The sequence below is a fragment of the Microtus ochrogaster genome, linkage group LG10, assembly GCF_000317375.1.
Source record: "Microtus ochrogaster isolate Prairie Vole_2 linkage group LG10, MicOch1.0, whole genome shotgun sequence".
NCBI lineage: Eukaryota > Metazoa > Chordata > Mammalia > Rodentia > Cricetidae > Microtus > Microtus ochrogaster.
This window is the reverse complement of record NC_022035.1, coordinates 8,489,396-8,504,538: the sequence shown is the minus strand read 5'-3', so window position 1 is coordinate 8,504,538 and position 15,143 is coordinate 8,489,396. Positions and strand designations below refer to the sequence as shown.

The window sequence follows — 15,143 nt, the reverse complement described above, 5'->3', positions numbered from 1 at the left end:
TCCAAATCCAAAATCACAGAAAGCAACAGACAAACTCACTTACTTAACTTCTTTAATTACTTATTTTTCAAATTGCGATATTTCAAACATTTGTGCAATTACTTAGAAAAAAACCAAGCTATTCAAAACTGTAGAGAATTTAAAGCAACATGAGTGAAAAACTCCCTATGACTATTGTCACTTCGCTTAAGGAATTGCTAACATATTTGTATCTGGGCCTACTGTAATCTACACATTTGGGAGGCTGAGGTAGAAGGACCAAGCTTCAGGCCAACCTGAGCTAATCCCCAAAGATCCTTCTTCAAGAGACTTCAACATGTTTGTTGTTATTAATTTTGTTAACTGTAAAGGAATCATTTGCTGTTAGTCATTAGGATATGGTGTCTGACAATATGATGCTTGAAAGAATCTGAATTAGGTTTTCTCTATAGAAAAACCTTAACACAAGCTTTCCAAAATCTGCAGGACAGATCTGGAAAGATAACTTTGTAATTGTCACTAAATAATAATGAATGTAATAGGAAAACATGTATCTCAGAATGTTTTTTAAAGTGTCTAGTAAGATTTTTATCAGTAGGATATTTTTTCTATTTCTAAAAAAAAAAAAACAAAATTCTTGCAAATTCTTCAATTTAACTTTGCAAATGCCTAGAATTATAAAACAAATTGTGAACTATTTATATGGGTCCTAAAGGAAAATTCAGAAAAATGGTAAGAGTCAGAGAGTTGTCTAGAACTTCAGATTTCACTGCCAGCATAACCACCGTGCAATGATCCCCAAGTTATGATGATTGAATTAAAAACAAATTATAAAATACATATTTGATTTGTTGCTATCGTAAATAGTTATATCTAAAATAAGAACTTATAATGTCTAGTGACTAGGTTGTATTTGTTCTGTAGTTTAGAAAAGATGATTGTCTAAGGAATGTGAACCACTTTTCATAATCCAGACTTTGTAAAGATTCTGCACAATTAACCTAAGTTTGAGTCAAGTTACCATGTTGTCAGACAATATGCATAATAGTTTAAGCACAAGTGTTTCCCTTTGTTGCCTTCTAAAAAATAATCATTTTTCCAAACTTGTTTCCCTATCTTCTTAAAGCCAGTCTCAACACTAACATCAGTTTATTTATTATCATTTATTATCTTCAGTTCCTTTTTTAGTAAGGTTGTTTTCTTTCTTCAGGATGCCTAACTCCTTCCTCTCTGTGCTTTCCTCCCACCAGGCTGGCTATCCACAGTATCACCTCCTCCACCTCCGGGCAGTCCGAAGGTGACAGTGGAGCTGGTTGACTCACAGGTGTTTTGTAGGTGTGCTTTTGATGTCCCCCCCATGAACAACTCAGTAGGGTTCCTCATAGCCTGGTCTAGATTTTCTTCCCAAGAAATCAAAGAAGAGCTGAGACAAGAGAGCACTCTTCAGGCATTTTCCCTCTTAGAACTTGATGGTATAAATCTCAGACTTGGAGATAAGGTATGTAAAGCTATAAAAAAAAAAAACAAAACCCAAAACCTTTGTATATACTTATCATGAATGTATTGACTTTCAGAACTGGATGATTTAAAATTGTTTTTAACGTTATATATTTTTATCCGCTGCCCTCCTTCTCCCCCCCCCCCCTTTCTACCTTCTCTGGTGATCCCCACACTCTGTATTTACTTAGAAGATCTTATCTTTTTCTACTTCGCATGTAGATTAGATCCATGGATGTCTTTCTTAGGGTTCTTTTTGTTGTCTAGGTTCTCTGGGATTGTGACTTGTAGGCTAGTTTTTCTTTGCTTTATGTCGAAAGGGCACTTATAAGTGAGTACTTATAAGTGATATTTATGTTTCTGAGTCTGGGTTACCTCACTCAATATGATGTTTTCGAGATTCATCCATTTGCCTGCAAATTTCAAGATGTCGTTATTTTTTTCTGCTGTGTAGTACTCCATTGTGGAAATGTACTTTATCTTCTTTAACCATTCTTTGGTTGAGGGGCATTTAGGTTGTTTCCAGGTTCTGGCAATTACAAATAATGCTGCTATGAACATAGTTGAGTTTATACATAGTGTTCCATGTACCCCATATCCCCTCCAGCATAAGCTATCATCATTGTTTTTGATCTTGGTCATTCTTTTTTTTTATTTTAATTAATTAATTAATTAAAATTTTCCACATCCTCCCATTTCCCTCTCCCTCCCTCCATGCGTCCCCAGTCCTAAGAGCAGTCAGGGTTTCTTGCCCTGTGGGAAGTCTAAGGTCCTCCCCCATCCATCCAGGTCTAGAAAGGTGATCATCCAAACAGACTAGTCTCCCACAAGGCCATTCCATGCAGTAGAGTCAAAACCCAGTGTCATTTTCCTTGGCTTCTCAGTCAGCTCTCATTGTCAGCCATATTCAAAGAGTCCAGTTTGATTACATGCTCCATCAGTCCCAGTCCAGCTGGCCTTGGTGAGCTCCTATTAGATCAGTTACACCATCTCAGTGGACGGATGCACCCCTCGCAGTCCTGACTTCCTTGCTCATGTTCTCCGTCCTTCTGCTTCTCATTTGGACCTTGGGAGCTCAGTCCAGTGCTCCAGTGTGGGTCTTTGTCTCTAACTCCATCCATCGCTGGATGAAAGTTCTATGATGATATGCAAGATATTCATCAGTGTGGCTATAGGATATGACCAATACAGGCACCCTCTCCTCTGCTGCTCATGGAACTAGTTGTGGAAATCCCCTTGGACACCTGGGAACCCCTCTAGAGCCAAGACTCTAGCCAACCCTAAAATGGCTCCCTTGATTATGATAACTTCTTCTCTGCTCCCAAATCCACACTTCCTCCATCTCAATTATCCCATTCCTCCAAGCTCTCCCCAATACTCCCCTTCTCCCTTCTCTCTCCCCATCTCCCCTTCCCCCTAATCCACCCGACCCCCCCCTGCTCCCAACTTTTGCCCAATGACCTTGTCAACTTCCAATATCCAGGAGGATAAATATATGTTTTTCTTCGGGTTAACTTTCTTATTTAGCTTCTCTAGGATCACGAACTATAGGCTCAATGTTCTTTGTTTATGGCTAGAATGCATTTATGAGTGAGTACATACCATATTCCTCTTTTTGGGTCTGGGTTATCTCACTCAGTAAAGTGTTTTCTATTTCCATCCATTTGCATGCAAAGTTCAAGATATCATTTTTTTTTTTTTTTTTTTTTTTTTTTTTTTTTTTTTTTTTACCGCTGAGTAGAACTCTAAAGTATATATGTGTCACACCGTCTTTATCCATTCTTCTATTGAGGGGCACCTAGGTTGTTTCCAGGTTCTGGCTATTACAAATCGTGCTGCTATGAACATAGTTGAACAAATGCTTTTGTAGTATGATTGGGCATCTTTTGGGTATATTCCCAAGAGTGGAATTGCTGGATCCTGAGGTAGGTTGACTCCCAGTTTCCTGAGAAACTGCCAAACTGATTTCCAAAGTGGTTACACAAGTTTGCATTCCCACCAACAATGGATGAGTGTTCCCCTTACTCCACAACCTCTCCAGCATAGGCTATCATTGGTATTTTTGATTTTAGCCATTCTGACAGGTGTAAGATGGTATCTCAAAGTTGTTTTGATTTGCATTTCCCTGATTGCTAAGGAGGTTGAGCATGACCTCAAGTGTGTTTTGGCCATTTAAACTTCTTCTGTTGAGAATTCTCTGTTCAGTTTAGTATCCTATTTTTAGTTGGGTTATTCAGGATTTTAATGTCTAGTTTCTTGTGTTCTTTATATATTTTAGAAATGAGACGTTTGTCTGATGCGGGGTTGGTGAAGATCTTCTCCCATTCAGTAGGTTGTTTTTTTGTCTTAATGACAGTGTCCTTTGCTTTACAGAAGCTTCTCGGGTTCAGGAAGTTCCATTTATTCAATGTTGCCCTTAATGTCTGTGCTGCTGGGGTTATACGTAGGAAGTGGTCTCCTATGCCCATATGTTATAGACTACTTCCCAATTTCTCTTCTATCAGGTTCAGTGTGGTCAGATTTATATTGAGGTCTTTAATCCATTTGGACTTGAGTTTTGTGCATGGTGATAGGTATGGATTCATTTTCATTCTTCTACATGTTGACATCCAGTTGTTCCAGCACCATTTGTTAAAGATGCTTTCTTTATTCCATTGTATAATTTTAGCTCCTTTGTCGAAAATCAGGTGTTCATAGGTTTGTGGGTTAATATACAAGTCTTCTATTCAATTCTATTGGTCAACATCTCTGTTTTTATGCCAATACCAGGCTGTTTTCATTACTGTAGCTCCGTAATAGAGTTTGAAGTCAGGGATGGTAATGCCTCCAGAAGTACTTTTATTGTATAGGATTCTTTTGGCTATCCTGGGTTTATTGTTTTTCCATACATAGTTGATTATTGTTCTCTCAAGGCCTGTGAAGAATTTTGTTTGGTTTTTAATGGGGATTACATTGCATCTATAGATTGCTTTTTGGTATAATTGCCATTTTTACTATGTTGATCCTCCCAATCCAAGAGCAAGGGAGATCCTTCCATTTTCTGGTATCCAATTTCTTTCTTCAAAGACTTAAAATTCTTGTTAAATAGATCTTTCATTTCCTTGGTTAGAGTTACCCCAAGATATTTTATGTTATTTGTTGCTACCATGAAAGGTGATGCTTCTCTGATTTCCCTCTCTGCTTCTTTATCCTTTGTGTATAGGAGGGCTACTGATTTTTTAGAATTGATCTTATATCCTGTCACATTACTAAAGGTGTTTATCAACTGTAGGAGTTCTTTGGTAGAGTGTTTGGGGTCGCTTATGTACACTATCATATCATCTGCAAATAACGAAAGTTTAACTTCTTCCTTTCCAATTCAAATCCCCTTTATCTCCTTATGTTGTCTTATTGTTATTACTAGAACTTCAAGTACTATATGAAGAGGAATGGAGAGAGTGGACAGCAGGATGTTGGATCCTGTTTCCATATCTATTCTCTTAACCTGTGCCTTTTTATAGTCGAGTTGAGTCCATTGATATTAAGTGATATTAATGAGCAGAGGTTGCTAACTCTGGTTATTTTTCCTGGTGGTAGTGTTTGTGTGTTTCCCTTCTTTGAGTTGTGCTAGTGCGAGGGTTGTCAGATGCCTCTGTTATTAAGGGTGTTGTTGGCTTCCTTAGTTTCTGGTTTTCTTTCTAGTACTTTCTGTAAGGCTGGATTTGTGGCTACGTAATTTCAAATTTGTTTTTATCCTGATATATCTTGTTTTCTCCATTGATAGTGAATGCAAGCTTTGCTGGGTATAGTAGTCTGGGCTTGCATCCATGGTCTCTTGGTGTTTGCAGTACATCTATCCAAGACCTTCTGGCTTTCATGGTTTCCTTTGAGAAGTCAGGAGTAATTCTGATAGGTTTCCGTTTATGTGGTACTTGACCTTTTTCCCTTGCAGCTCTTAATATTTGCTCTTTATTCTGTATGTTTTGTGTTTTGATTATTATTATATGATGAGGGGATGCCTTTTTTGATCCAGTCTATTTGGTGTTCTGGATGCTTCTTGTACCTTCATATGAATATCCTTCTTTAGGTTGAGAAAGTTTTCCTCTATAATTTTGTTGACTATATTTTCTGGGCCTTTGGGTTGTAATTCTTCTTCTTCTACCCCTATTATTCTTAGGTGTGGTCTTTTCATGATGTTCCAGATTTCCTGGATGTTTTGTGTTAAGAATTTGTTGGATTTGTTGTTTTCTTTATTAATGAGTTTATTTCCTCTATAGTATCTTCAGCGTCTGATATTTTTTTCTTCCATCTCTTGTATTCTGTTGGTTACACTTGTCTCTGTAGTTCCTGTTTGGTTACCCAGATTTTTCATATCCAGCCTTCCCTCGGTTTGTGTTTTTTTAGTTACCTCCATATCATTTTTCAAGTCTTGAACTGTTTCCATTACTTGTTTGATTGCTTTTTCTTGGTTTTCTTGGGTATCTTTGGGAGATTTATTCATTTTTTGTACCTTTTTGTTTGTCTTCTCCATTTCTTTAAAGGAGTTTTCCACATCCTGTTTAAGGTCCTCTTTTATTTTGATAATGTTATATTTAAAGTAGATTTCTTCTACTTCTTCTGGAATAGGGTGTTAAAGTCTTCTTGTTGCATGATCCCTGGGTTCTGGTGTTGTCATGTTGCCTTTCAGGTTGTTGGAGGAATTCTTGCATTGGTTCCTGTCCATCTCTTGCTTCAAATGCTGCCAGGAGAGTCTTGTTGTCTTTGTCTAATCTTTGCTGTGACTGACTGTGTACTTAGGGAATTTTCTTGGTCCGGCCTCTCCTAGGGCCCCTCAGCACTGCAGCCAGTCATGCTGGTGGATCTAAGGACCCCACAGATGAAAATGAATGCCTTCTGGCTGTATTTTCTCAGTGCAGGAGCAGGATCTGTTCCTGGTCCAAGGACCCCACAGACAAAAGGGCAAACTTGGAGGGGGCAGGGTAGTGTGGAACAAAGAAGCCCCTGCAGCAGGAGCTGGAGGTTCCTTCCACTCCCTTCCAGGAACCTTCCGGCCAGGTGGTTCTTTACATTTTTAATTTAATTTATTTCATTTTATTTTATTTGTGAGTGTTTTATCTGCATGTGTGTGTACTATGTATGAGTTGGTTGGCCATGCAGCTCAAAAAGTTTATTTGATCCTCTGAATCTGGAATTTTTGAGAGATATGAACCACCATGTGAGTGCTAAGATTAGAACCTGAGTCCCCAGAAGAACAAGTGATCTTAACTGTTGGCCCTATCTCTAGTCCCTGTTTCTTAATTTGATCATTTACTAACAATTTAATAAAGGATTTAAGGATAATAATCTTCATGTTTCTTTATAATTTCACTACTAAAAGATTTTTCTTAACTGTATCCATAGATATTCTGCAGTGCTTCCATCTTTTTATTGGAGAAACCAGATGTTCAAAGCATTGCTGTTGAAAGCCAGGGATTTTTTGCAGGAATTAGGGTATGTTGTAGTAAGTATGAATGAGAAAGGTTTTTTGCTGTGATTTTCCCATGACGGTTCTTGAACCTCATCAGAAAGTCTGGACTAAATAATCAGCATTTTTTGAAGAAAAACTGAATAATTCTTATATATAACAAAGCTTGAAGACACATATAAATAGGTTGAATTTGGGGTGTTCCTTGGCTTATGATGGCTTTGTATCCCAGTAAACTCGTTACAAATTGAAAATAGTGCAAATCAAAAATCATTCAATGCCATCTAAGTTCCTGGCATCATATCTTAGCAGTGAGCACACTGTGGAATATTGGATCTTGACCCTTTGTGAACCATGGCTGACTGGGAGTTATAGATGGTAGCTAATATTATACTAGTACTATGAGAAAGTATGCTGCAGAACATTGCTTGTTTCAGGAAAGACAAATATCAAAGTATAAATTCTACTGAATGTAAAATTGCACACAGTGATAAGGTAAAACTTCATAAGTCAAGCCATCATAATTAATGGACTTGTGAGAAGGAGGAACTAAAAAAAAATACCTAAAGTCAGAATAAGCTAAAGGATCTATTTTTGTAAGTCATTCTACAAGATACTCTATTACAAATTATAAGCAGGCTACTGTTTGGTTATTGTGCCTGCTTGAAGACAAATACTAGACGAAGGTCTAGAACCTACGATTAAGCAGAAATGACTCACAGTTCTGGGCTTTATGCTTTGCCATAACTGTCCTAACTAAGCCACATAATTCTTTTGGTTGCTGCTGGTCTCACTGGATCAGAGTGATGGCTTATCCCAACGGGTAAGAAGAAGTGAAAGGAGACTGTGATCAGTGGAAAGTACTGAATACCATCAAGAGGTGGAAGTAGGAGACCAGCACTGTGGGGGATCTCACTCCTAGAATCTGAGGATGCATTGGATTCATTTCCTGTTCAAAGACAATATAAGAAATTGGCCAGTTGTGAGAACAGGACTCGGAGATAGGATAAAAGCCTTTGACAAGCTAAAGTCTATGTGCACTTGGGTAGAGTGCAAGAAGACTGGATTACATTGTCCGATGCACTCGTGGTGGGAGAGCAAGCAGAGCTCTGACCCTGGGAACACAGGAGCCTTTTGTTCTGCATGGGTACACATAGTTAAAGAACATTGGTGGTCAGCCACTGTTTCTCATTAGATTAACAGAGAAATAGCAGTAAGAAGCAATTCTTTGGAGAGACAGCTAGGACTCGAGGCTGTGAGAACAACAAAAGATCTGTGCTACTACACACGACGAGCCTGTGGACTGGAATGACTCAGACTGTATCAATACATCACAGGAAATGTAACTTAGAAGACAAAACTCAGAAACAAGCTGAGGAGTTAGATATTGCGGGTGACAACACTATTTGGATTCATATATTAAGTAGTACATAAATCTCAATGGTGACATGAAATTCTTGAAAGTAACCAGGTTCTCCTCTGGTTGTGTCAGTAGGCATCAGCAAAGAAATGGGGGGGGGGTTGGTGTAGCAAAATCTCTCTTCCTCCGTCCTCCAGAGTCAATGAATCCATCTTGGCCACAAGGCTGTCCAACCTATGTTGAGGAAACAATTCAGCCTAAATTCAGAGTGGTGCTGTAACTCTTCAAATGGCACTGAATGTTATATATATATATATATATGTGTGTGTATATATACGTATATATATATATACGTATATATATATACATATATATATACTGGTTTGATGTTAATTGGCTGCATTTAATTAAATAAAACTCAATGATTGAGTTATTAACAGCTCACTAAGTGAAAGAAAATCTGTTGAGAAAAATTGTTTTCAAAATTGATCTTTAGGAATATGTTCTATTTGAACATCACTGACACGTGTATTTTTTCTCATATTAGTTAAAACCTGAACTGAGCACTATATCAGAAGATGGGAAGGAATACCAGCTAAGGGTAGAGAGTACAATTCCTATCGTTTGCTCTGAATTTAGTGATCAAGGTTGCAAAATCTCATTAAGACTGAGAACCATCGAACAAGGTACCACACGGCGTTCCATTCAATTTATTACATTTTCAATACTAACTGATCCCCATTCTCCTTCATAGTATGTCTATGGACTGTACTCAGATGAGAAAATGTTCCATGCTTATATCAAACAATAGCTCAAGAGTATCAATAATCTCATGTAAGGTCGAGTTGATTGGCAATGTGGTTCATGATTTTTCTTCCTGGGTTCGAGCACACTTTTGAATCACCTTCTCTTCGTTAATACCTGTCATCCTTCCTTTCCCTACTTCTTCTTTATTACTCATCTCCCTTATTCTCTGCCTCCCACTTATTCTCTTTGCTTTGTTTTCAGAGATGGGCAACCAGTTCTTTACAGTTTTCCAAGAGTTCAAGCTTATGAAACGCAGGTCTCACAATGAATTCTTCACACTTCTCTCCCCAGTGTAAGCTTCATGTGGAATCTTGGGTCTTAATTTTCTTTCATTTAAATGATTAAATGAGTATCACGGTTCATGGCCCTTACACTGTAAACTTTTGAAATGAAGTCATAAACTGTGACTAAGTGAGCCATATTCCACCTTCCCCTCAGAGCTGGCTAAGGAATTTGGATGTTTCCATTTTTTTTTAAATGTGTATGAGAAAAATGTGTTACCAGGAAAATAAAAAGGAAAACATTTTCCCCAGGATTTTGAATTGAGCACAGTTTACTTTTATGTGACTACTGTAATTTCATACTTGTAGAGTCTATGTGGGTGGCAAGACAATTCTAAAAATTCATTTCTTCTTGAGTCTCAGGATGGCTTTTCTGTTCTGAGTTGGATTTGAAAACCCCCTTCTTTATATTCACTTTGGGACTGTGTTCTTTTTGTTTATAGAAAGAATAGAAATTACGCAAGTTAACTATAACTTTTATTTGTTTGTTTTGTTTTTTGAGAGAGTGTTTCTCTACGTAACCGCTCTGGCTGTCTTGGAACTTGCTTTGTAGACCAGGCTGGCCTGAAACTTGCAGAATTCTCCTGAGTCTTGCACTTAAAAGTATGCACCACCACTGCCTGATTGATTGCCATCTCTCTTTTTAAAGTTCTGTTTTCATTTTCTGTTACTATTTCTTCTCAAAATTCTTTTCCTTTTTCTTTGTTACTAAGCACAGGATCATTTTGAGTTTCTGAATATATTAGATACCTATGAGAGGAATAAGATTATAACTCATGATCAACAAACCCATATTGTGTTCTTCCTAATATGCATATTTAAAGATCAGGATGTGTATACAATTAATGGTGATGAATCCATGGTACTAACATATTTATTAACTTATCCTGACTTTATTATTAATTGCTTTTGAATTTTATCTAATACATATATGTTAGTAGCTTATTGAAAATAATTGTGTTTATATATATTTGTGTAGACATATTTAAAGCTAATATTTATCTATAAAGATTAAGCAAATTCAGTAGCTTTATTTTAATTTAGACTAACATTGCAACATATTTGTTAAATTATTTAAGAATATTATTTTAATCTTAATGTTTCGTATTAATCAAGTAACTGAATTTGATTTGTACGTATCTGCAAAAAAAAATTTAATGTTTTTTCCCCTAAGTAGGTAAAGAACACCTAGGCTTAAATTTGGCGTTATCTTCCTGCCATGTGGACCTTTACCAGAATTCTTCTTGTAGCAATGGAATATGTAGCCATGCTGCCGTGTACTACACCGCTATGACAGACTTCTCCCGGGATGGAGACAGAGTCACAGACATCACTGTGGAACCCGTAGTCAGTGAGCATTTCCTCTGGGACAAATACATTCCAGACAGCATCCAGGTGACTAATCAGAAAAATAACCTTCATAACTTTATATTTTAAAAGATATGTTTGTGCCACGATGTTTTCTTTAATTGTTTGGTGGGGCTGAAGGGATGGCTCAAGAGCCCTCTTTTCTCCTAGCAGGCCCAAATTTGGTTCCTAGCACCATGCAGGACATCTAACAACTGCCTGTGACATCTCCTTCTGGTTTCTGTCATCACCTATTCATACTTGGCATATATACACATGTATATATACATTCTGATAACATATATAAATAAACCTTTTGAAATTACTTGATATTTTTATTTTTAAAATAATTTCATTTTTAGAAACTCTAAAAGTAAGAATTAATTTATTATTAATTGCACTTGCTCAATAATTTACTGCATATCACTAACCAATCATCAATGTTAACCTTTAAACATATTTTTCTTCTGAAGATAAAAGTCAAGGACGTCCCATCAGCTTACTGCTATTCATTTACTGACCCACACATAATTACCTTTGATGGCAGGTAATGTTCTAATTTTTCTCCTTTCATACTCTTTATTTTCTTTAGTTATGCTGTTTCGTTTTAAATGTCACACTCTTTATCACTTCTTTGTCTTTGTCTATGATTTGCACATTCAGTGATTTGCCTCTAGACATTATTGTATTTGTGTTAAATAATTTTGCCTTAACTTCAGTCCTGGGTGAATAATGTAAACAACTAGTGAGCCTGGATATTTGGACTATTACAAGTACAGATGGAATGACTATAGTTACAACTATATAATCTATAATCTTTTTTGCTTGGCCATCTACTTATATTTGATAATGAATCAGTTTTCACTGAGAATATTTACTGTGCTGTATGTTTAAATAATAGCAGAATAATCTTTGAATTATTTTTCTTAATATTAATTCCTCTTAATTGATGATAAATTCTTTATAGTTATTTCTGGACTTTGTAGTAAATGGCTAAAGTAATGAAAAAGGGATCAAGATGATACTGCTTTTAATGTCTGAATAGAAACATTTAAATTTGGGGATGCTCCTCTGAGGAACTCATGAAGCTAAGGTATTTTTAAGAAGAAGACAACTCCTTGTCTAGTAAAACTTTCTTCATGCTGACAGGTGTTTTAAACATACTATGATAGTTGTCAGCAAAATGATTCCTGAATGAAGAGTTGTAGAACCCTCATTTATAAATAGCACTGCACAAATTTCAGTGAGTGTTTAAAACTGTCAGGACTGATCTTGTATGCAGAAATCCTTCATGGCTGTGTTTGGAGAGTTACAACCTCAGTGAGGAATCCTCAAGAAATCATAGTGTGATGTACTTGATCTGTGTTCATTCCATATTATTAGTTGTAAGAGATCCAGGTGACAAGCATGTTCTGAGTGCTGAGGGTTAGGCAGTGAATGAAGAATAATACTCTCTGCCCTGGTGATGAACTTTGGATAGAAGAAGAAATACAGAAGCAAAACGAGCAATAATAACAAGAGTAATAAAACAGTGTTGGAAGCAAATACATGCCAGGAAGAAAATTAAAACAGGTAGAAAAGAATGGAGGTAGAGTTAATGCTTAATTAAAAGAGTCTGATTATCAAAAGCCATTAAGTAGTGGTCATGTTGGACAGATGTTTCTGGTAAGAAAAACAGTTAAATGCATGCATACACAGCAAACATGTTTGCCTTTAAATAGGATGTCTGATGGGTGGGCAGAAAGAAAAAAAAAGTTGTTGGAAAGAATTAAGGTATGTATGGTCACTTTGGGTTATTCATGAACACAAATCCATCTACAGAATTATGAAGGTGCTGAAAATACAAATTTCTTAGTCTCATATCAAATATATTGACTACTTATACATACATTTAAGAACTTTTTATGTGACGTTTATATCATTATAATACTTTATCCTGATTTTTTAATGTAGTTCACTTTTATTCATACTAGGGTATATGATAACTTCAAGATGGGAACATTTGTACTTTATAAGAGTGTGTCACGTGATTTTGAAATACACGTACGGCAGTGGGACTGCGGGAGTCTTCAGTATCCTGGGTCATGTAACTGCGGTTTTGTTGCCAAAGAAGAATCTGACATCGTTACTTTTGATATGTGCAGTGCCCACTTGTATGAATCTCCACAATATTTATTTGTAAAGAGCCAAGATTCATCATCAAGCAACATTAGAATAACTGAATCTTATTTACGAAGAAAAATCACGGTATGTGAACAAAGGTCAAAGTTTAATATTCAAAATAGTTTTCTCTTTATCATTTACAAATCAAGCACTGTTATGTTTTAATATTAGTTTGTTGAAGAAAACAGCATACAGAAGGTAATGGATAAGTATGGCTAAAACACAGTATATACATGTATATATACAAGACATATGAGAATATCTTGCTCACTGATATGAAAAAGGAAAGAAAATGACTTTAAATTGACTCAGATATTGGAAGAAACCTTCTTTTCTAACCTGCTATTCAAAATGGCACACATTTTTAACAGTTCTAAATTGGCCCTTTAAAACATATTAATGTTACAGTTTTGTGGATTGATTCACAAAACTATTTGGCAGTGTCTGGTAGATGTATGTTAGGTAAAATGACAATTAAAAATCAATATTCAAGAAGAGTTAAGTGATTTTCAGATGAATACAGTCTGTTACTACTCCAGAAGCTGTAGATATATGAAAGAGATAATCATAAAAATCACCAGGCAAAAGGCCCCAAATTTTGTTTTATAAATGTTTTATTACTAGTATTTACAAAGATATTATTTCAGACTAGCGAGCAAGATATTTATATCTTAAAGTCATGCTCACTTTCTCATCTCTCAAAAAGTAAATTCTTGGTAACTATATTTGAATTTAAATAAAAATTTAAATGTGTTAAAATTTTATAATACTTACTGAATAATAACTTGCAAACAAAGCATTAATTAACTGAATTCTGTCATTCAAAACCAAATGTGAATCAGGGATCAGAAAATCATTTGCTATACTTATAGCACAGTAAGTCTGTAGAACATTTGTATTATATATGTTTGTGTGTGTGTGTGTGTGTGTGTGTATATGTATGTATAAAATCAGTAGTCAATTATAAAGCTGAATAACATCAAAAAGCACCAGGTGTGGCACATGCCTCTTATCCCAACACTTTGGAAGCCACGGTAAGAGAAGATACGGTGAGCTCAAAATGAGTCTGGTGTCTGTAGCATAACTCAGTCTCAAGAAAATAAAGAAATAAAAATAAAGAGATAATTTACAGAAGAATAACACTGAAGATATGCCTAAATGTACAAAATTAACAAAACATTAACACATGTCATCAGCATTTGAATAAATAAATGGCTCTACCTTTCCTATAATATTTTCAAGAGTAGAGATAATGAAAGAGAATTTCATCCTTTCTGAGGGACTCTATGTGTATCTGATCAAATTTCCACTCTGGGAGCTTGTAGTTCAGGATGTGGCCAACTTCAGTGATGCTCAGTGCATCTCTCCCTGTGAGGAGAATTTAAAGAAAGCTAAATCAAATGAGACACGTAGTTGAAAACATTATGGTCAAGAAAATGAGGGAGTGGGCATTTGTTGATTGTTAGGAAAAATACAAAATGCAGAGTTTAGAATAATTTTAACTATCTTAGTGAGTAGGAATGGAAAGTTTGTTTATACTTGAAGAGAAATTTTTATAATGAGTGCACATTATTGTTATTATTATTATTTGATTTGTTTTTTTTTTTCAAGACAGGGTTTCTCTATTATCTTTTGGAGCCTGTCCTGGAACTAGCTTTTGTAGAACAGATTGGCCTCGACTCATGGAGATCCACCTGCCTCTGCCTCCCAAGTGCTAGGATTAAATGTGTGCGCTACCACTGCCTGCATTATTTTTAGAAGGGGACAAAGAGTATGTTTAAACTGACAAAGAAACATGGGTTATGTATCTTCAGTGCTTTTAGGAAAAGTCATTTGTCAGTTATTCTTCCCGGTGGTTGCCCTCAGGATATTGTTGGGTCCAGGAGCAGTGGTTCATAATCAGATGGCACAGGCTCTTAGGGCCATTTGGTCTCTGCTTGCTCTGTTGCCACTTTCCCAGGCAACCTTTATAGTTTACAGGCAACAAAATAATATTGATTTGCTGCAAGGCCTTGTGTTCCTCTCAAGTATGTTTATTACTGCGAATGAATGACTTGGCAATGCCGTTCTATATTATATTCTATATTATAGAATATTCTATATTCTCTGAAATATGACTTTCTGAACTTTACCCTGTTGAAATAAGAGCGGCGGAGCTGCGTCCAAAGCACCCGGCCGCCCACATGGCTAGCTTAGCTTATGACCCGAAATAATTACACGGAAACTGTATTCTTTTAATCACTGCCTGACCCATTAGTTCCAGCCT

At 36.2% G+C, this 15,143-nt stretch overlaps 1 protein-coding gene across 1 annotated transcript in view; it reads left to right on the top strand.

Moving 5' to 3' along the window:
- Vwde (von Willebrand factor D and EGF domains) overlaps positions 1-15,143 on the top strand; it is a 68,196-nt gene that overhangs the window by 11,302 nt on the left and 41,751 nt on the right. Inside the window, exons 5-10 of the mRNA XM_026787515.1 lie at positions 1,230-1,477; positions 6,856-6,945; positions 8,827-8,965; positions 10,545-10,762; positions 11,188-11,261; positions 12,688-12,961. Coding sequence (XP_026643316.1) covers positions 1,230-1,477; positions 6,856-6,945; positions 8,827-8,965; positions 10,545-10,762; positions 11,188-11,261; positions 12,688-12,961 — 1,043 coding nt within the window. The remainder of the gene's footprint in view (positions 1-1,229; positions 1,478-6,855; positions 6,946-8,826; positions 8,966-10,544; positions 10,763-11,187; positions 11,262-12,687; positions 12,962-15,143) is intronic.